Source organism: Phyllostomus discolor, chromosome 10 (genome assembly GCF_004126475.2).
Source record: "Phyllostomus discolor isolate MPI-MPIP mPhyDis1 chromosome 10, mPhyDis1.pri.v3, whole genome shotgun sequence".
NCBI lineage: Eukaryota > Metazoa > Chordata > Mammalia > Chiroptera > Phyllostomidae > Phyllostomus > Phyllostomus discolor.
The window spans coordinates 84,341,607-84,362,091 of record NC_040912.2 but is presented as its reverse complement, the minus strand read 5'-3'; the positions used below and the strand labels follow the sequence as shown (position 1 = coordinate 84,362,091).

General features: G+C 57.0%; 1 protein-coding gene across 1 annotated transcript in view; it reads left to right on the top strand.

The window, feature by feature from the left end:
* The window catches only part of DENND2A (DENN domain containing 2A), an 88,449-nt gene extending 73,773 nt beyond the window's left edge, over positions 1-14,676 (top strand). The window contains 6 exon segments of the mRNA XM_028525654.2: positions 5,639-5,816; positions 7,082-7,123; positions 10,118-10,235; positions 10,611-10,856; positions 12,428-12,514; positions 13,424-14,676. Coding sequence (XP_028381455.2) covers positions 5,639-5,816; positions 7,082-7,123; positions 10,118-10,235; positions 10,611-10,856; positions 12,428-12,514; positions 13,424-13,455 — 703 coding nt within the window. The 3' untranslated portion in view covers positions 13,456-14,676.
* The last annotated feature ends 5,809 nt before the right edge of the window (positions 14,677-20,485 follow it).

Genomic DNA, 20,485 nt, shown 5'->3' with positions numbered 1-20,485 from the left:
TACTAAGTATTAACCACCTACTTTTGGCTGCGAACACGAAGAACGTAACACTTGGAGCAGCGTGTGGAGAACAGCGTAGCCGGCCAGCTACGGCCTCCACTCCAGCCTTGGGCTGGACGCCGATTCCAGCTCCCCCTGAGCCAGCCGCCCCCCCCCCCTTCCTCAGCTGGCTCCAGGCCTCGGCCTCATGGGGGCCACTCCCTGGACCTGGCTCTGCTCGTGAGCCCTGGGAATACCTGCCGACGACAAGCCTTGGTTCTCTCCAGCTCCAGCTAGTTCCTGCTCCCGGCTTTCTCTCTCACCGATTCGTGGTTGGTCGAAGTTAAAGCTGGGCAGATATCAGAAGTGATCTAGTCCACTGCCCCTATTTTGCGGAAGAGGAACCTGAGGCCTGGAGAAGTTAAGAGCTTTACCTGAAATCCTGCAGTTTTCTTGAGACCCAGCCTGTGTTCTTTTTACACTCGGTGACACGTTCCTTCAGGGTTTGGAAGAACAGTAATGGCCATACGGCAGCCACTGCCTGGTGACACCCACCTCCCACTCGGTCTCACCAGGCACCAGGCCAGACGGGAGCCTGCCTGTCCCTTCCGTTCCTGGTGGGAGAGACGCTTTGCTGGGAACGCTAAACCATACCGGTGGGCGCCGCCTTCAGGCTCCCGGGGTGTCTGCCTCGCTCAGGAAGCTGTTTTTCTCTTCTGGTGGCATCCGAGAGGGGGCGCTCTGCTCGAGTCTCACTGGCTCCGAGGGGAGCCGGAAGGCTGGGAGCACCGCAACCCCACGTGTGTGGCACAGGGACCGGGCAGCACCGGAACCGAAGCGTCTTCCACGGGAGAACTTCAGGGCTCCCAAGTGCACCCCATGTCTTCGCATGCCTGCCTCAGGCCTCAGGGATCCCCACCAAGCAGCAAAGCACTGTGGGACACGACCCTCCTCACCTGGGCCCAGCTTTTAACCCTGCGTCCCAGCCGGACAACCACTGTCGCATCTTGTCTCCCTCCCCCACTTCTGTACAAATCGATCCCAGCCTCGTTTCCTGCGTCCCTTTCCTCCACCCCCGCTGTAATGCCAGCCGGCTGCCGGGCTCCCTTCCTGAGCCTTCTCCCAGCAACACTACCTCCCCTCCCCCCAGCAGATGCTCAGTGCAGCTGAGCCACAGGCGTGCTTGGAGAGCCACCCCGAGCACCCCCAGAACGGGAGACTGTTCTCAGCACATCCCCAGGAGACCACCGGTCTTAGCGGTGGCCTCCGCCCCACCCAAGGCTCCTCGCTCTCACAAGTGAGGGAATAACGTTTTGTTACCATTCACCGCAAGGACTGAGAAAACACTTCAGCTACAGTTAAAATAGTCCCTCTTTTCTCCTCCACCACTTGTTTTAGGGACAAGGCTGCCACTAGCTGATTATTTGCAGAATCTGACCTTTCCTTCTGCTGTTTCACAGAATACTAGTGGGTACTGGAGAGCAGGGGGAATGAGCCGCCCCTCGGCGTGGGCCGCGGAGGGTCCTGGTCCCGGCGCCCCGCCCCCTGGAGCCAGAGCCGGGTGTACAGACACTCCGACCCCGCCCCAGCAGGGCCGGGCTACCTAAAAAACAAACAGACCACAACCACTCCTTAGGACAAGTCATCAATAATGGCAGCACCAACCGACCTGGCCAGCGGGTTACCCAGTTGAGTCATCATTATTTGTCCTCGTAAACAATTGAGTACAGTTGTCCTTTAGCTCAGTGTTCCAGTTACCTGAATGAATTTTTTCTTTCTGTAATATGTATTCACCCACCCTATGCCCCTGGTGTTGCTCACTGTTTTTTTAAAAACTGGTTCCAACCGCCTTCATCATCCAGTTGGTTCACACTCACTGCAGCTGCACCCGGGCCTCCCGCCGCCCTCTGGGGACCTCCCCAGCGCCCTCTGGGGCCCCGCCCAGCTCAGCAGGGCAGCAGCAGAGGGCTTCAACCAGGAGACACTGAGGGCTGTCGCAGCAGAGAGAAGGGAGCAGCTGGTCACACTTTCTCCTTCTAGGGATGAGGCCACAAGAAAGCACAAGGGCAGGAGGCCTTTTCTTTGAGCCAGGAAAAAACTTAGACAGATTTATTTTTCTGTGGCGGCGACTGATAAGAATGCACAGGCTCTGGCTGCGCCTCCTCTGGCTCCACTCCTCTCTCTGCATCTTTCACCTGCTCCCGCCCCGGCAGGGTTCTTCCCCCGCCCTGCCCCCGCCGGAACTCACAGGGGACTCGCCCCTGTTCTGGCCTCGGGTTCTTCAGCTATACAATCGAAAGATGCACGCTGTCTCTAAGATGCTCCAGACCAACCAGTCTGTGATTCTGTGCCTTCCCTGAAATCGAAAGTGCTCAAACCACAAGTCAGAGATGTAAAGGACTCTTAACTGCGAGTTCTGCACTTTTGTTCTCTTAGCGAATCGATTAGAGTGAAAGTTTCAAGGGCTGGTGAGGTGGGCCACAGGTGACAGCTGCTGTTTAGACAGTCGCATGGCCCTCTTCCTTCTCCAAGCAACACTTAGGAACGTATATAACATACGTGCTGTGGAAAGAGATGGTCCAATAGAAAATACTCCTTCACTCAGGGAATTCTTTCTCAAGGTCTTTTAAGGGACTCCCTCCAGTCCCTTGGAAATGAAAGCCAACATCCCCGTAAAACATACGACATGTCAAACTTCCAACTCAACCTTCACCCCCCCCTTTCGCTGCTCCCCATCACTGGCTTCAGACCCTGTTACCGCCATCTCCGACGACAGGCCCTGCTCACACTCAGGCCCAGCGTGTGCAGCACACAGGTGCACACAGCGTCGTGTACCATGGAGAGAAATGCAGGAGACTCTTTACTTCTATCCTGTTCTTTTTGTTGTTGGCTTTAGCGCTTATATAACCCACTAAAATTACTTTAGGGCTCTCTAAAATGGGCTGCAAACTGTAGCCGGGAAAAGACTGCTCCAGACACTGCCCTTCTCGGTTGTATTTTAACCTCCTCGCTTTCTAAGGCAGGCCCCCCGGCGGCAAGAGCAGAGGAGCGTGGGGCGCTGGCCCCACGGGAGCTCGGACAAGTTCCCAAGTCAGAAAACGAAGTAAATGCTACACATCCCGTTATCTGTAGGTCAGGGGAATTAAACACAGATGCCAAGCAATCCACCGAAAGTGTCACTAATCTGGGAGAAAGTGGTGCTTTCCAGGGGGAAAAATGTTTCAGTTCAGAGAGATCCTTGGAAGATGGAAGTCACTTCACCCCACGCTGGTGACTGAGTCATTAATATCATTGCTCTCCCTGATGTAAGTCCTCACTCAATTTCTCTGTCTCACTCTCTACTCGGCTAATAAAGAAGGTGTTACAGTGATCAGAACGAAAAAATATTGGGGCAGCGTCTTTCTCATGTTGGAGGTGACCGTGTGAAAGAAAAGACGGGGGCTGGGTGCTGTGCTCCCACGCAGCGTTTCCTGACTCCGGGTGGTGACATCATGAGGAGGACTGTTCGCACAGAGAGGGGACAGGAAAGTGAGGAGACTCACGCTGGTCCATAGACAGATTCTGCGTTCCTCTTCTTAGGTCTAGGGGCCCCCACATGTGGGTGGGATGGCAGAGAGGGCTAATGTCTGTTTCAGGGTGTTTCAGGCAGGGGGCGCTGCACTCAGAGGATCTCGCTTGGCAGCTTAGTGACTCTTTCGTATACATGACAAGAGATTTACCGTATTAATCATTTCTAAGCATACGATTCAGTGGCGTTCAGTACATTTGCAGTGTTTGCAGCCATTGCCAATGTCCATTTCTTGCGCCTTTTCTTCATCTCAGACTGAAACTGTGGACCCATTAACCCCCTACCCCCTTCCCCCGCCCCGGGCAACCTCACTCCTGCTCCCCACCTCCAGCCAGGTCCCGCCGTGAAAGTGGGGGTCGCACCACGCTTGTCTTTCGCTGGCTGCTGCCTTCACTTGCTAGCCAGTGTGCTGTAGTCACCTCTTTTCTCCCGGGGCACGCCAGCCCTAAGTGGCTGTGTCAGTGGGCTTGGGAAAGTTTCCTGGCAACGCGAGCACAGCCGCCCGACCTCGCGGGGACCCAGGACAGGGGCGGGCGGGCGCGTGTCCGAGCGCAGCTTCCCCGCAGCTTTCCCTGAGCAGAGCCGGGCTGAGAGCCAGGGCAGGGGCTGGGAGGTGTCCCGGCAAGTACCCTGATGGCCGCGGGGTAGCGGACACAGCACACCCTCGGGAGACTACCCGGGATCCGCACTTGAACTTTGTTCTTCCATTGCACGCCCTCCTCCCGCTTCCAGAACAGCCTATAGGAGTGAGAGGAGGGCGGAGCTGCGGTGCGCGGGCTCGCAGGCTGTGGGGCGGGGCCGCGAGGCTGCAGGCGGCGGAGGAAGCCAGTCCTCCTGTCCGGCTGCAGTGGGAGGGACGTTCCCGGCGATAATCCCGAATAATCCCCCCTGCACTGAGTAAACAGAGCGGAACCGGGAGGCAGGTGCAAAGGGGTGTGGGGAGTGATTAGGAAGGCTGGGTGCTTGCCAACACAACGCCACAATACGGTCATTATTCTTTAGGAGGGCTCCTGTAATTGAGAGAGAAAAAGAAACAGTCTCAGAAAATACGTATATAACGTAAGCATTTTTAAAAAGAAAGAGGCTCCCATTATTTCCTCTATGTTGGTAATTCTCTAGGTTTGAATTCTGGGCCGGGGGTAATGGGACGTGAGTTTCACTTTCACAAGACGGAGTTGTTGGCAGCGCGCGCCGCCCTGTGAAAACCCGGGGATTCCCGGTTTTCCCTGACCGCAGTGAGGTGGACAGCTCGGCTGCGGGAATGTGGGGACGAGAGCAAAGAAAAAGGCTCCTGTTAGAATACAGCGCGTCACCTGGCTGGCATAGCTCAGTGGGTTAAGCGCGGGCTGGGAACCAAAGTGTCCCAGGTTCGATTCCCAGCCAGGGTACATTCCTGGGTTGCAGGCCATAACCCCCAGCAACCGCACATTGATGTTTCTCTCTCTCTCTCTCTCTCTCTCTCTCTCTCCCTCCCTTCCCTCCCTAAAAATAAATAAATAAAATATTAAAAAAAAAAAAAAAAAGAATACAGCGCGTCTTTGGCCCCGAAGCAGAAGGCTGCTGGTTCGATCCCTGGGCAGGGCGCTTGTCTGGGTTGTGGGCCAGATCCCTAGTTGGGGGCGTGTGAGAGGCAACCGGTCAGTGTTCTCTCCTTCTTTGTCTCCCTCCCTTCCCCTCTCTCTGAAGATAAGAAAATAAAACCTTTAAAAACAAAGAATATAGCTCATCGTCAGTAGGTAAGTGAGTGTCCATGAGAAGACAGGCCCTGGTCCCTCTGGGTGTGGCTTAGAAGGGGGTGTGGGAAGAAGGATTTCGTACACGCCGTCCGAGGATGGGACTCGCACATACGCAGACTCACTTGGGAAAGTTAGCTCGGGCGTGAAGTTTGTCCCTCTGGCCACGTCCCAGAGCCTCACGGAGGCTGTGTGTGCCAGGAGTAACCCGTGTCAGGGCTCGGTTACAGGACACTCCCAGTTCACGCGTGATGCACTTTCTCACCAGCATGCCTTTGGGGTGGCGGGTGGCAGGTGGCGAGCGAGCGCCCCCCTCCGGGCCCTCCCTGACGCGGCGCCCCCTTCTCTCCCGCTGCAGCACGCTGTCCAAGTGCTGCCACGCGATGGTGGCCATCACCTACCCCTTCACCTGGCAGCACACCTACATCCCCGTGCTGCCGCCCGCCATGGTGGACATCGTGTGCTCGCCGACGCCCTTCCTCATCGGGCTGCTCACCAGCTCGCTGCCGCTGCTCAGGGAGCTGCCCCTGGAGGAGGTGAGCTCCCGGAGGCCCCGCCCCCTTCCCCTGGGGGACAGAGGGGGGTCCCGGCTCAGGCTGTGCAACAGACGGGAGCAGGGGCCCCACGGCTTTGTCTGTGAGGTAGCCCCCCCAGTCCGCAGCTAGGTCCTTTTTCATATCAGTGAAAATGGGTTTAATGACCAGGTTCTGAGTGTTCGGGTTTGCATCCAAGTGGGGGAGTCCTACTGGGCGTCTCTGTGCTTGTTTAGCCCCTTCCTCTAAGGAGCCTCTGTCCTGGATGCCGAGAACTTCCAGCAGTCAGGAAGGAAGCCACGGGGACTAATGATGCCACCCACTCCTGCACCCCCAGTGGGGGCGGGGGGGGGGGCACCTGGCCCTGGAATTCAGCCTGGGTCCCCGGATGTGGCTCTTCTAATTGCCCGGGTGGTCCTCACATCTCATTCATGCTAACCAGCGGGCTCCGGTCTTTGTGGGTTTGTGAGCTGTGAGAAGCTCGGAGACCCTGTGGTCCCAGGCGAGGCTCCAGCGGTCCCGGAGGGCGTTTGAGAAGGAAGGAGAAAGGGGTCCCGGGATGTGTTAGAGCCACGTTCCAGCTCTTTGTGGAAACCTGCTGCCTCCCAGGCCCCCTGCTCCTCTGCCCTCACAGCCAGCGGCCTGGCTGGGGCCTGAGGGAGCGTCTCCCTCTGGGAGGGCTGCGGCAAAGCCCTTGGCCTCCTGGCCCCGGCCCTGGGAGGGGAAGATGCTGCATCCGAAAGCCCTGACTAAGGAGAGCGCGGCACCTGCAGCTTGTTTGACTCGAGGGTTGGATCCACTCCGAGGGGCTTCTCCCCTCCTCTCCCATGAAGAGAAGCGGCAAGGCCAAGTGGGTATCTGGGAGGAAGGAGAGAGAGCCCTGGGTGCAGAGAGGCAGAGTCAAGTGGAAGAGGAGCGAGTGGGGGCCTCCGGCCTGTCCCACCCACCCCAGTGAACCTGCGCACTGGCAGAGCCAGACCAGAGGCTCTGCCTTAGCCCGTTGTCGCCGGGGGCAGGACAGGGCGTCAGCCGGCTGCATACACATGTCCCAGCCTGCAGTTTCAGTGGTGAAGGCGAGGGACCCAGGAAAGCCCTTGCCCCCACCCCCTGCTTCCATCACTTGTGGCTCCAGTGGCACCATCAGGAAACCACTGATGGCCCACACCACCCCCACCCTTGCTGCCTCTCTGGGTGCCCAGAAGGCAGAGAGCCGATCGCTGCATCCCAGAGGCTGGTGACGGCAATAGTCCCTGTTCCTTGTCTCGCAGGTGCTTGTGGTCGACCTCGTCAACAATCGCTTCCTCAGACAGGTGAGTGAGAAGGCCGGCGTCGGCCCGCCGCTCCTGCTCCCTGTGCTCGCCTCTTCGGTGCTGGGGGCTCAGCCTTCCGGCTCCGGAAAGGCTCCTTGGGGGCCTGGGCTGGAGACCCCGGCCAGGGCTGACCCGGGGGTGGGGCGGAAGGCAGGGGCCCAGGACAACGGTTCGACACAGGATCAGTCCCCGCGTGTTCTGTCCCCAGCGGTTTTCTAACTATTGGAATCTTCAGGTTCTGACTAGACACTCTTGTCTTTCCCAACCTGCTTTTAAAGAACATTTGAGAACAATGTTTATGACACCGTATTAATAGGGAAAAATCAGGATGCAAAACTAGGTACATTCTCTGGTGACCTTGCTTTTTAAAAAAAGGAAAGAAAGAGATTTTATATATACATAAAATCTAAAGGGGGGTGTGCGTGTGTGTGTGTGTGTGTGTGTGTACGCACACACCTCTGAAAAAGTTGAAGAGGAAGACTCACTGAAACGTTAATGCTGGTTATGGGAGACTGAAAGGGAGACAGATTACGAGGGATGTTACATTGTTTTCGAACTTTCGTGTGTTTTCCATAGTGGCTATAAACTACTTTCATCATCAGAGAAAGTGGCACACAGTTTCTCATTACCGTTTGCCAGCGAGGTCTGACCCCTGTCCGGCACTGCAGAGGAGCATCACAGACAGGCTCCAGGGGCCTTCCGGGGGATCGCTTCCGCCCGTGGAGCTGCCACACTGCTGGGAGGTTCCGTGGTGTCATTAGTTCCACTCACTGTCACTTCCCACAGGCCCCCCAGGCGGGCCCTTCCCCGAGGCCCTCCTGCCCGGAGGCCAGACCAGAAAGCCCGCTGTGGTCCATGGGCCAGAGACACCTGATCAGCACAAGCTACCCTACGGGGCAGGGGCAGTGGGGAGCATTTCATGAGTAGCCACTGAGCTCCCAGCACTTTCCACAAGGCAGTTGTCTAGCACTAAAGACTGTTCCCCAGCTCGATGGAGATGTCACTGACATGCGCATAAGCTCCGAGGGCACAGCCTGACGATTCGATGTGTGCGCCTGTTGTGCAGGGATGACCCCAGGACGTTTAACTAGCAAGTCACGGCCGCCTCACACAACCGCCTCCCTCGTGCGTGTGGTGGGGACACTCGAGAGCTACTCTCTCAATGACCTTCAGGTGGACGATGCGGTGCCTCGGTCCCCAGGAGGTGTCCCTCGCAGGACCGGGCGTGTGTGCACGTGTGCCCCCCCGGCCCCGCAGCCCCGGCCTCCGGGGGGCAGGCACCACTCCTTTGTACTCCTGACGCGTTTGGCTTTTTTAGATTCCAGTGAGAACCTGCTGCATTTGTCTCTCTCTATCTGATTTCTTTCTCTTAGCATAATGCCCTCCAGCTTCGTCCTTGTTGTCGCAAAAGGTAGGATTTCCTTTTTTATGGCTAAACCATATTCCTGTGTGTGTGTGTGTGCATGTGTGTGTGTGTGTGTGTGACCCCGTCTCACCCACTCACCCACCGACGGGCACTCAGGCTGTTTCCGTGCCTTGGCGACTGTGCACAGCGCTGCAGTGAGCGTGGGTGCGGGGGTCTCTTCGAGACCGCGACCCCATTTCCTTCGGCTCGGTGCCCAGACGTGGGACTGCGGGATCCGATGGCGGTTCTGTTCTTGGCTTGTTGAGGCGCCTGCGTACCGTGATCCTCACTGGCCACATCAGTAGGCAGCGCTGTTCCCGCCGACACTGTCAGCTCTTGCCTTGCTGACGGCAGGCATGCGGCCGGGGTCAAGTGGTGTCACCGAGGTGCTGATTGGCATCGCCCCCGCGATGAGCGAGGTTGAGCGCCTTTTCACGTTCCTGTCGGCCACGCGGGTGTCGGGTCTCGTTTTTGGAAAAACGTCTATTCCCGTCCTTTGCTCAGTTTTTAAAAGTTGTAGCCAAGACCAACGTCAAGGAGCTTTTCCCCTGTGTTGTACTCTGGTAGTTTCACAGTTTCTGGTCTTGCCTCCCCGTCACCGTGCATTCTGGGTTGATCTTTGTGAGTGGTGTAAGACGGGGGTCCGGTTTCATTCCCTTACCTGTGGACGTCCAGCCCCGCCGCTCCACCTGTGAAGAGACAGCGGTGTTGCTGTGCGGTCTCCTGGCTCCCCGGTCTCTCCCTGGCCCGACGTGTGTGGGTGCCTTTCTGGACTGCCGGTTCCGTTTCACTGGTTCACGTGCCTGTTTGCACGCCGGGACCCTGCTGTCCTGATACCTTTCTTTCGTAGTGAAGTTTGAGCTGAGGAATTGTGATGCCTCCAGCTTTGTTCTCCTTTCTCGGGAATGCTTTGTCTGTTGTGGGTCTCACGGTTCCATGTGAATCTCAGGGTTGTTTTTCCTATTTCCGTGACACATGCCACTGGACTTGTGGTAGGATTACACTGACTCTGTGCCTCGCTGTGGGCAGCAGGGACGTTCCACCAACGTTAGCTCTTCCTGCTTGTGCACACAGGAGAGCTCCTCATTTCTCTGTCTTCACGTCCTTTCTTTTTTTAAGATTTTATTTATTTTATTTTTAGAGAGGGAAGGGAGGGAGATAGAGATAGAGAGAGAAACATCAATGTGTGGTTGCTGGGGGTCACGGCCTGCAACCCAGGCATGTACCCTGGCTGGGAATCGAACCTGCAACACTTTGGTTCCCAGCCCGTGCTCAATCCACTGAGCTATGCCAGCCAGGGCTACGTCCTTTCTTCAGTGTCTCGCATGTTGCATCTAATCCTCATGACGGGGTGGACAACAATGGGGAGCTGGCTCGTTTTGCAGAGGGAAAACGGAGGCGTGCGCAGTTTGTAAAAAGTGGACTCGAGATTCAGGCCTCAGGCCCATGACTCTGTCGTGCTGTTTCCACGGCACTGAGACCCCGCAGGCCTGCCCCTCGGGGCACCCAGTGTGTCCTGCGGGCCGGGACGCGGCCCCCGTCTCCAGAAGTACAGGGGCCGTGGCCTCCCTGTTTCCTCTGCTTTCCAGATGGAGGACGAGGATTCCATTCTGCCCCGGAAGCTCCAGGTGGCCCTGGAACACGTTCTGGACCAGAGGAGTGAGCTGGCCAGTGACCCCGAAGACGGGCCCCTCGACTGCAAGCGCGGTAAATGCTCCTCCGCCTCCTGGACCATGTCGCCCCTTCCATCGCTAGTCAGGGAGCGGGCGGGCAAGGCCGCGGCCCCGCTGGGCAGCAGGTCAGTGGGGAGATGGGCGGGAGAGACCTGCAAGGAGAGAGCCTGGGCTCTCACCCACCCGTCTGGGTCTCGTAGCAATGGGCTGTGGGGAAGGTTCTCCCACCTCCCCCGTCTCGGCCCTCAGCTCTCTGTTTACGGGGGGAAAGACATGATTTCATGACTCTGGGCAACCTTCTCACGGGTCCTTACAGTTGGCCATCGGCAGAGCTAGCAGGTACTGTGTCATTGACCCGCTGGCCTCAGCGGCTCTGAGCCTCACCTCCTGGCCCGCCCCCTCTGCCCAGGCCCCGAGTGCAGCCCCTTGAACGAGGTGGTATCCGAAGCCTTCGTCCGCTTCTTTGTGGAGATGGTGGGCCACTACTCGCTGTTCCTGGCAGCGGGCGAGCGCGAGGAGAGGGCCCTGCAGCGCGAGGCCTTCCGCAAGGCCGTCTCCTCCAAGAGCCTCCGCCGCTTCCTGGAGGTGTTCATGGAGACCCAGATGTTCCGCGGCTTCATCCAGGAGCGCGAGCTGCGGCGGCAGGATGCCAAAGGTCAGGGGGCGCCTTCCCTGCCGGGCCGGGGCCGCTGGGGGTACCCAGCCCCCCGTGGCTGATGAGCCGGGAGACTGGCCCCGGGGCCCCAGCACAGACAGACAAGAGCGGCTTTGCAGCCACCCCCAGAGCACGGTCTCGTTTGCCCCCTGAGCTGCCGGAAACCGCCCTGACGCCTGTCTCCTTGGGCCCTCTCCTCCCTTGCCCCGCCTCTCCCAGAAGCTCTTCCCAGGTTCCGGCGGCCTGTGCTCCTCCCTCCCATCCTTTCTGACTCAGTGAGACTGTGGTGGACACCAGTCCCTCCCTCTCTCCGTGGCCCCTCCCTCCCTTTCCTCAGGCCTCTTCCCGTCCCTTCTGCCCTCCCTTATTGCCCTCTTCACCATGGAGCAGGCTGGAGGTGGCCAGGTGGGACAGAGGGGAGGGTGGCCCCCCGCCCTGCGCTCTGCAGGGGCACCTGCTGATGGCCAGCCTGGTGAGGGAGGTAGGAGAGCAGGGCCATCCCCCAGCCTGGGAGCTTGTGGGTCATTTATTCCCTCCCTCCCCCTCTCTTCCTGGAGTTCTTCCCCCCCACCCCCACCACCACCTTCTCCTCATCCCTGTCAGCTGGGTTCCATCACACTCCCAGGGATGGAGCAGGGAAGGTGGGAGAAAATGGAAACTGAAAACAAGAAATGTCAGCGAAGGCTGTCACCGAGGGGAGTCAGACGGAGCAGGGGCTGGGTGCTCACCACGGAGCAGTGACCACGCGGCAGCCAGGGAGGGCTGAGGGCGCAGCTGGCCCCAGACTGTGGTGTCCTCTGACGCTGGGGTCGCAGGGGCTGAGTGGAGGGCGCAGACCATTCCCAGAGCTCTTTGCAAAGTAAAGACAGGGGCCAGGCTCACTTCAGGCACTGCCCACGAGTGGCATCTGCAGAGACGAGAGAAAACCGAGCGGAGAATGTGAGTCACGCAACATCCAGTGAAAGGGCCTTTAATAGGGGGCCTGCCGGGCACAGGTCCGTGTCTCTGCACGGATCCCTGCCGGGCAGAGAGGTCCCGACAGAAAAGCTTAGACGCGGCGTGGGTGGCTCCCTCTGTCCGCGGAGACAGAGCGCTGAGGTGCAGACCGACCGCGGGCCGAGAGCGGAGGTGCCGCAGAGGCGGCTGCCCAGCCCTCCCGACACCCGCCGGTGGCAAACGGGTGCCCAGGAGCGGCCCCGTGGGGCCGGGGTCAGTCTCGCTGGGGAACACGAGGGAAGGGGAGTCCGGGAGTTCCCGAGAGCCCAGGACACCCGGTTCATCTTGGAAACCGCGTGCCTGGCACACTGCGGAGACTTGGAAGGTGTCTGTTGAATAAAAATAGGATTTTGTGTAGGAGCTGGCTTTACAGTTTTCCAAAGACAGTGTATTCTACAAAGCTGGGCGATTATAAGGGTCATGAAAACTCTTACAGACCCCGTGGCTCAGAGCACGCTTGCAGGGCAGCTCGTGTCAGAAGCAGGGCCCCTTCCCGGAGCAGAGGGGAAGCAGGTGTGCAGAGAAGGGCCAGGCGAAGGAGCTCCAATGGCTGGGCTTCTTCCTCTTGCCAGCAGGTCTGTTCGAGGTCCGAGCCCAGGAGTACCTGGAAACGCTCCCCAGCGGAGAGCACAGTGGTGTCAACAAGTTCCTGAAGGGACTAGGTAAGGCCGGGGGTCTCGGTGCCCATCGCCGACCGGCTGCTGGTCCGTGGGCTCGTGGCCGGTCCCCTCCCCTGCAGCCGCATTCTAGATAACACAGGGGGCTGTGGCCTACACAGCATAGGCCAGCTCGGCATTTTAACCTCCTGTTCTAACCTGACCCCAAAGTGTCAGCAGAGGCAACCGAGGCCCCTCCCGCCTGCCCTGGGCCCCAGGCCGTGTGGCTACCTTCTTTCTCTGCCAGCTCCCCCACTCCTGAGTCTTCCGGGGCACTGAGCTCCAGCAGCACGGGGAGTGGACATGGACAGGGGTATCTGGCGGTAAAGAGCTGGCCCCGTCTCCCAGCGTCCCTGCAGAGTGGAGATGTAGGAATGACAAGGACCGCAGTTTCGTTGGTAACGAGGGCCTTGCTGGAGAAGGGAGGGTGGAGAAGAAATTAAACAAGTGGACCAAGGGTGCAGGCCCAGTGAGGAGGATGAGGAGGAGCTGAGGCGGTGAGGACCCCTCGAGGGCCTGCGAGGGCCTGCTTATCCCTCACACGGGATGGACGGGTGGCCACCTGGGACGGGCTGCCCGTCCGCCATGCTGCGGGGAGCTTGCTCTTCACTTGGCTCCTCCAACACATCATGTTCAGAGATACATGCCTGTGTCACCATTTCAGCAGCAGTGTCCGCAGCCCCGACGGCCTTCCTCTCAGAGCTCCCCAAGTCTGGGGATGAGCCCTTTTCCTTGAGGGGAGCACCAGGCATGTGGGGCGGGGGTCAGCGCCAGGCAGGGCCCGGGGTGCGGCTCCCCCAGGCTGGCGTGGGAGGCCACTGTTGTCCACACTGCCGTGGGGGTGAGAGGGGCAGGGTCTGATTCCTCAGCTGCCTTCATCTGCCTGCTGAAATGTTCTCATTTTCTTTTTTTCAGGCAATAAAATGAAGTTTCTCCACAAGAAATAACCCCCAGCCCAGCCAGGCACGAAGGAAAACTTCCTCCCCGAGCAACCACATGCTTTAAAAACAGTCCTGGTGGCCTTTCAGAAACCCGGGGTCCTCGCTGCCCCGGGTGTGCTGGGCGAGGGCCAGGGTGGACTCCGGCCGCGCCGAGCGGGCCCCGGATGCCCGGGGGCACAGCCCCTTCAGCACAGCCCCGGGAAGGGGACTGAGACCAGGCCTGCCTCCACATTCGGACGGGTCGTTTCGGATGTGGGGTTTTGGGTTTTTATCTTTTTTAATATTAGATGTTAAATGAAAGAAATATGTTTGGGTTTTTTTGGTTTTTTGTTTTTTGGTTTTTGATGCCAGGGCTAAGAAAACTCTGTCCTGCCCTTTGTGATCTTTCCCTGGCTCATCCTGCCCGGCAGCCTACCTCTGGGCCAAACTGGGGACAGATGAGGTGTCAGGGCGAGGGCTCTGGGGACCCTTACAGACCCTGGACCCTCGGGCCCCAGGGCAGAGAGCCCTGTGGGGAAAGGACGGCCCTTGTGTGCAGGAGTCAGATCAGGGCTCCAAGGATTTTGGCCCCCGGGGCGAGCTGCGCTATCACAGTGGCCAGTGCTGCCACCTGCTGGCGGAGGCCGTTGTTGCACCACCAACTCCTCCCCACGGACCTGACTTCTGAGCGGCTTCTTTTCTCTTAGAAGCCATAACCTGTGCACTGTCCGAGACACCCGTGAGGCACCCTTTTGAGGTACACACAAAAAGAGGAAGTCGTAAGGCCTGTTGATACAATGTTCTTAGGGTCCCAAAGTCTATGACCATAAAGGATCATAGAGCCACCTTTGACCCTGTTGCCATTCTCCCTGTGTGAGGTGTTCCCACCTTGTTTGGGGGCCCATCAGCAGCAATGAAATGGTCTGTGGATAAACGAGGGGCTTTTGTTACCGGTGTAAACGAGGGAGCATCAGAGTCTGGGGGCATCTTCACTAGACTGGTGCAGCCACCCAAGCCGCTCGCCCTCCCTCCAGGGACCCAGCGGGACGGCAGGAGGAGACTGGGCGGCACAGGCCTCAGGGCCCCCGCTGCTGCGGGCCCCCCTCCACGGCCCCAGAAGCCACGACAAAGACACACGAAAGAGATGTGCCCTGATTGGAAGCAGCCCGGCCCCTGCTGCCAGGCAGAGGCCCTCAGCCCTCAGGGAGCTGGGAGCAGGGTGTCTTCTAGGAACAAAAGTGAACAAGATGGAAAACGAGGTCGACTTCTCATTCCACATCAGGGGCTCTTACCTGGGGGCGCGGACCCTCTGTCTCCCAGCTGCATCCAGACTTGGCATGCCCACACACTTCTCAGGGGGGAGGGTGCATCATCCACATCAGCCTCACCAAGGAGCCCGAGGGCCCCCGGCTGGGAGGAACCAAGCTCTGAATGACAGCCCGGGTGGGGGTGCGGTCAGGCGTGTGGGGGGAAGATGGGGTGGGGTCTCTGTGTGTGGGGGCTCAGAAATCTGTACTTGACCGGCTCCTCAGATTAGTTAATTTTATTAATATGGATATTCTGCCCAGAGATGGTCACTTTTAATATTTTGGAATATACTTTCTTTTCTAACTTATTTTATGTTATATTGTTTACTTTAACACCTCCAAGTGAATAAATATACATTTTATCGATATTTCTAATGGTTGTATATTTTATAGATACACTAAAAGTTATTTTAACCAATCCTCTACTCTTACGCACGCAGGATATTTCCAGTTTTTAACCTCACAAAGAGCATTGAGCCCTGGCTGGTATGGCTCAGTGGATTGAGCGTTGGCCTACAACCAAAGGGCAGGCGGTTCAATTCCCAGTCAGGGTGCATGCCTGGGTTGCAGGCCTGGTCCCCAGTAGGGGGTGTGCAAGAGGCAGCTACACATTGATGTTTCTCTTCCTCTCTTTCTCCTTCCCTCTTTCTAAAAATAAACAAACAAAAAAGAACACTGGGGAAAGCATCTTTGTACAGGCATCTCAGTCCTTTTGTAACTGGAAAAGACACCAGCGTTCGGGCTGCCTGTCACACACCAAACCCAATAAGCAATGACAGCGATTGAATCTTTATGGGTGCTTTATTCAGATGGCCGGTCCATACCCTAACAAACCATCTTCCCTTCTCTTTCCTGGCCAGATCTTTTATAAGGGGGTGGGGGAGGACAAACAAGGTGCGGTGAGGGCTTTGAGATTCAGAAGCTGCGACATTCCTGTCCTGGGCAGTTAGCTGGTCCCAAGGGGGAGGGGTGGTCGGCTGCTCTCCCTGGAACAAAGGTGTGGATGTCCCCAGATGGTAATCTTCTATCAGTGCCCCAGGAGGTTGGCTGTTTTCCTAGGAGCCAGGATGGGCCTTATCTGTAGTTTCTGAAACAAAAATTTAACATACACATTACTTGCTAGACTTGTAACTTTTTATCTTAAGCTAAAATTTTCCAAGTCTTGAGTCTGCTATCACTTTGGCTCCATTTCACTCTAACGCTCGCATGAAGCACAACATGCTTCAGTTTATCACACTACAACGTACTTCACTACGACGTTATCTGCTTTAACATACAGGCAGAAAGTGCTCAGGTCGTGAGTCCAGAGGCTGACAAGCCTGCACAGGGGGCCACAGCCGTGTAACCAGCGTCCAGGTCAGGGAGCCGAACCTCATCGGACCTAAAGGCCCCGCCCATGGCCTTCCAGGTCCGTCCTGTCTACTCTGCGAGGCTTCAGTTAACTAACAAATTGTCTACAACTCGAAAAGTGGTGAAGTAGGCCGGGGAGGGTCACAGAGGCCAGAGGAAAAAGAGCCGCTGTGATTGATGCCTGCTCACCGTCCGTCCGGGCCAGATCCTGAGCGTCCTGGGTTTGGGTTGCGAACCAGGGAACTGCACCCGGAGCGTTTGACCAAGTCACCGCGCCCCCGCCCTGGCGCCTGGCCCAGCCTCGTCCGCCTGCCCGGGGCGGAGCCACGACCCCCAGCCCCGGTCGAGCGCACGTCTTCCGTGAAGGACACGTGTGCGCGCAGAAGCGTGCGCCACTGTGCTCCCGTTCTCGGGGGATCACGGGGGTTGTCGGCTGTGCCTGTTTATTTGCCTGTTCTCAGCGTCTTTGGGTGTGTGTCTGGGACAGGACTTGGCTGCACCCTGTGATCATTTCTACATTTAAAGTTCTGAGGAGCCATTAAACTTTTCCCCAGTGGCTGCACCATTTCACGCTCCCGCCCACAGTGTTGGAAGGACAGCCGCCTGCTTTCTCAGCTCTACCCGTCGCCCTACAGCGGCGCCTCTGGGGGAGAACCCCATGCTGCTCCCCCGGGGCCATCGGCTTGGCCTTGAAACACTGGTTTGAAAAGCAGATGCCTGGGACCTGCCTCGACTCATCCGGCGCTACAACCCTGGACCGGTGGGAAGTTCCCCAAATGTCTCCGGACGTTTGTAGGGCTCTGTCCAAGACCAACCTCCTTCCTCTCCTAGATGCGAATTCTCCCTTCAGTCGAATTGGTAGAGAGGAATGTTAGGGCCAAGCTGTAGATATTAGACTTTTGTATGCACGCCCCGAGTTCAGCAATACCCAAGAGCTTCTAAAATGAGTTGAAGAATGAAAACATGAATGACACGGGTGTCAGCTTGCAGGGGGCCACAGAAAGGCCACGGCCATTTGAGCAGGTCAGACCTAGTAAATTCCGTTGCTTGTTTGTCTGTTTTGAAGCCAGCACAGGTTGGGCCCCGGAAAGTCCTGAGAAGAGGCTGCTGCAGGGGTGAGCTCGGTGGAGGGCGAGTCTGGCAGGCTCCGCGCAGAGTTCAGGGAGTTGACGCGAGCTGAGTTCAGAGCGCGCTCGGGGTGGCGGGCAGGGCCTAACCGAAGGTTGGTAAGAAAAGCACGAGGCAAGTGAGATGAGCCATTTAACTGCTGGCACCTGTCAAGGCCAATTAACTTCGCTCCCCTGGCTTGTCCGGGGACCACACCTCGCTCTCGCCCAGCCCGTGGGTGGGGCTCGCTGCCAACCTCGAACGTTCTGGCTGCAATCTCGGAGGTCTGGCGCCAGCTTCCCCGGCCCCAGGCCAGAGAGCAAACAGGCTCACCTTTGATCAACCCTGGGCTCCTTACCTGCCCCTCTTGCCTCCTCTGCTGACAGCCGCCACCCCTCCCCACCCTGGCCCTGGTCCTGAGAGCGCACAGTCGAACCCTGCCACCGAACCTCGCAATAGGCTGTCCTTCTACCAAACCACGGATTGCCTTACCCACAGGGGCTGAAGGTGGACCCAGTTGTCTTTCTGGCAGAGAACTCCAGGTTCACGCAGACCCAACCTTCTGTGCCTCACCAGGCCCCTGGATGGGTGTGGCAGGGCTTTTCCAAGGGGGTTTTGGGCGGCGGCAGGATGGGACGAGCCCCCGGGCAGGAGGCCAACAGACCAGCTGGCAGGGCCGAGTCCCAGCAGCGCCCGGAGTTCAGCTCAGTTCTCTCTGTCTGGCAGGAGCTGCTCTCTCCCCTCCCGGCCTCGGTTTGTGTGGTCTCAGGGAAGCACCAGCAAGTTCTGGGCAGCAACAGAGCGAGCAGAACAGCCCTGTGCCCAAGCCAGGGCAGCCACCCAGGGTGGCTCACAGAGTGAGGAGGGTCAGTGTGCTTCCCAGGAGCGGGGTGTCCATCAGCCCCACGCTCTTGGTTCTGGCAACCAGAGGCCCCCTGAGCCCGGCGGAGCCCCTGCTCGGTGAGGAGCTGGGGGCTGAGGAAGCCGAGTGCAGCCAAAGGCTGCCTTTATCACTAGACGGGACATTCACCCCCTGAGGGCAAGTAGGGTCAGGGCCGTGCCATACCAAGCCGGACCCTCACCTTCCTGCACTTTTAGCTGTGTCAGAATATTGCTCTTAAAAATGAAGAAGAAAAGCCCTGGCTGGGGCAGGTCAGTGGACTGAGTGCGGGCTGCGAACCAAAGTGTCGCAGGTTCGATTCCCAGCCAGGATACATGCCTGGGTTGCAGGCCATGGCCCCCAGCAACTGCACACTGATGTTTCTCTCTCTCTCTTTCTCTCCCTCTCTCTCTCTCTCTCAAATAAATAAATAAATAAATAAAATCTTTAAAAAAATACTCCACATTAGTGTGACTTAGACACCCATTTAAAAAAATGAAGAAAAAAAAGGTGAAATTAAAAATAAAAACAAAAACAAAATTCAGCGTTGTTTGCACATCAGTGTGAATATACTTAATGCCATCAAACCCATACCCTTCCAAATGGTTTAAATGACACATGTCATGTTATGTATCTGGTTCCACTGACATCCCAGAGCATTTCTGGACTAGATGGCGATGATGTTAACTTTGGGCATTTAACATTCACACGTGTACTTTTTTTCTTAGATCTTATTTATTTATTTATTTTTAGAAAGAAGGGAAGGAAGGGAGAATGAGAGGAAGAGAATCATTGATGTGCGAGAGATACATCCATCAGTTGCCTCTCACACACCCCCACCTGGGGACCTGGCCCACAACCCAGGCACGTGCCCTGACTGGGAATCGAACCAGCGACCTTTCAGTTCACAGGCCAGCACTCCATCTAATGAGCCACACCAGCCAGGGCTCTTTCTTTTTTTTAAGTGTAATATGACTTTCTATTAAGTATTAAAAACTAAAGTGGTCTTTTAAATGCTGTTGAAATATGGCTCTTTTCATAGAGATTTTTTCCCCCAATTACAGTTGATATTCAGTATTATTTTAGATTAGTTTCAGGTGTGCAGCATCGGAGCCAGACATTTATGTAATTTAAGAAGTGATTCACACATGTATTTCTATAGGATAAACGCCAGCCTCTTCCACTCCACGTGTATTGATCCTTAAACTACTTCCTACTCAGCCTACAATTATAGACATTCCCCTTAAACTGTTTTCTTACCGTTTCAGGACTAGCCCAGAAAAACGGTGAATGAATTCTTTAGTGCCCTTCCTCGAGGTTTAGAAATGACAGATGGAGGCTGACGGGCATGCGCTGTGTGGCTGGCGGGACAGCGCTTGGCTACAACCTGGTCTTCCCTCTCTCGGCTCTCCTTTCTCCAACTCGGCTCCCGGCAGGCCAGCCGATGCCCCGCCCCCTCCCGCCCTCCCCCAGAACTCAACCTTCCCCGCCTTGGGGCTCCCGAGGTCACTTCCTCGGAGACTGTTGCTGTGCCTCCGCCCCTGCTGGTGTCACAGAGACCCACAGGGCGATCCTCCTCATTCTTCCGAACAAGGAATGAGCGAGTCCGAGTCTTCGGTCAGGCGTTCTCCCGGTTCAAACCCACGCCGGCCCCTGTGTGGCTGGGCGAGGGCGTCGTGGGTGCTTTTGCGCCCTCCTGGGAAGGGAGGACCAGGGCGCACACATGTGGGAGAGACAGGCTCCCACCGGCCTTGAAGACCTGCAGGGCCAAGGGTTGGGAGGCCTCGGGGGTTTGGTGTGGTTTTTCATGCTGAAAGAACAGTGATCTGTTCTGAGGCTGCTTCAGAGCGTCGCCGAGCCACACTGTCGCCTGGGAAGTGGGGCTTCCCGTGTGGAAAAGGAAGAATATGGGCCCTGGCCGCAGACCACGGGGGGCGGAATGTTGGTCGGCCAAAAAGCCCGTTACGTTTTTTTCCGTTCAGTGGTGCCTAGTTGTCTTTGACTTCATTGGAAACAGTTTTGTTTGATTGTATTGTGACAGCTGTGGTATGGTATCAGCGTGCATTGAAAAGAATGTATCACCCTGCTGGTGTGGCTCAGAGGGTTGGTTGAGCGCCAGCCTATGAACTGAGAGGTCGCTGGTTCGAATCCCAGTCAGGGCATGTGCCTGGGTTGCAGGCCAGGTCTCCCAGTTGGAGGCGTGTAAGAGGCAGCCAGTCTATGTTTCTCTTGCACATCAATGTTTCTCTCCCTCTCTCCCTCTCTTTAAAAGCAAATAGGTAAAGCCTTTAACAAATACAAAGGGCAAACTACAAAGCCAAAGACGGATACATTTGAATCTAGTAAGAATAAGAACTTCATCCAGGGAGGGGAATGGATAGGCAAATTGTGGCGTCTTCACACAGTGGAATAC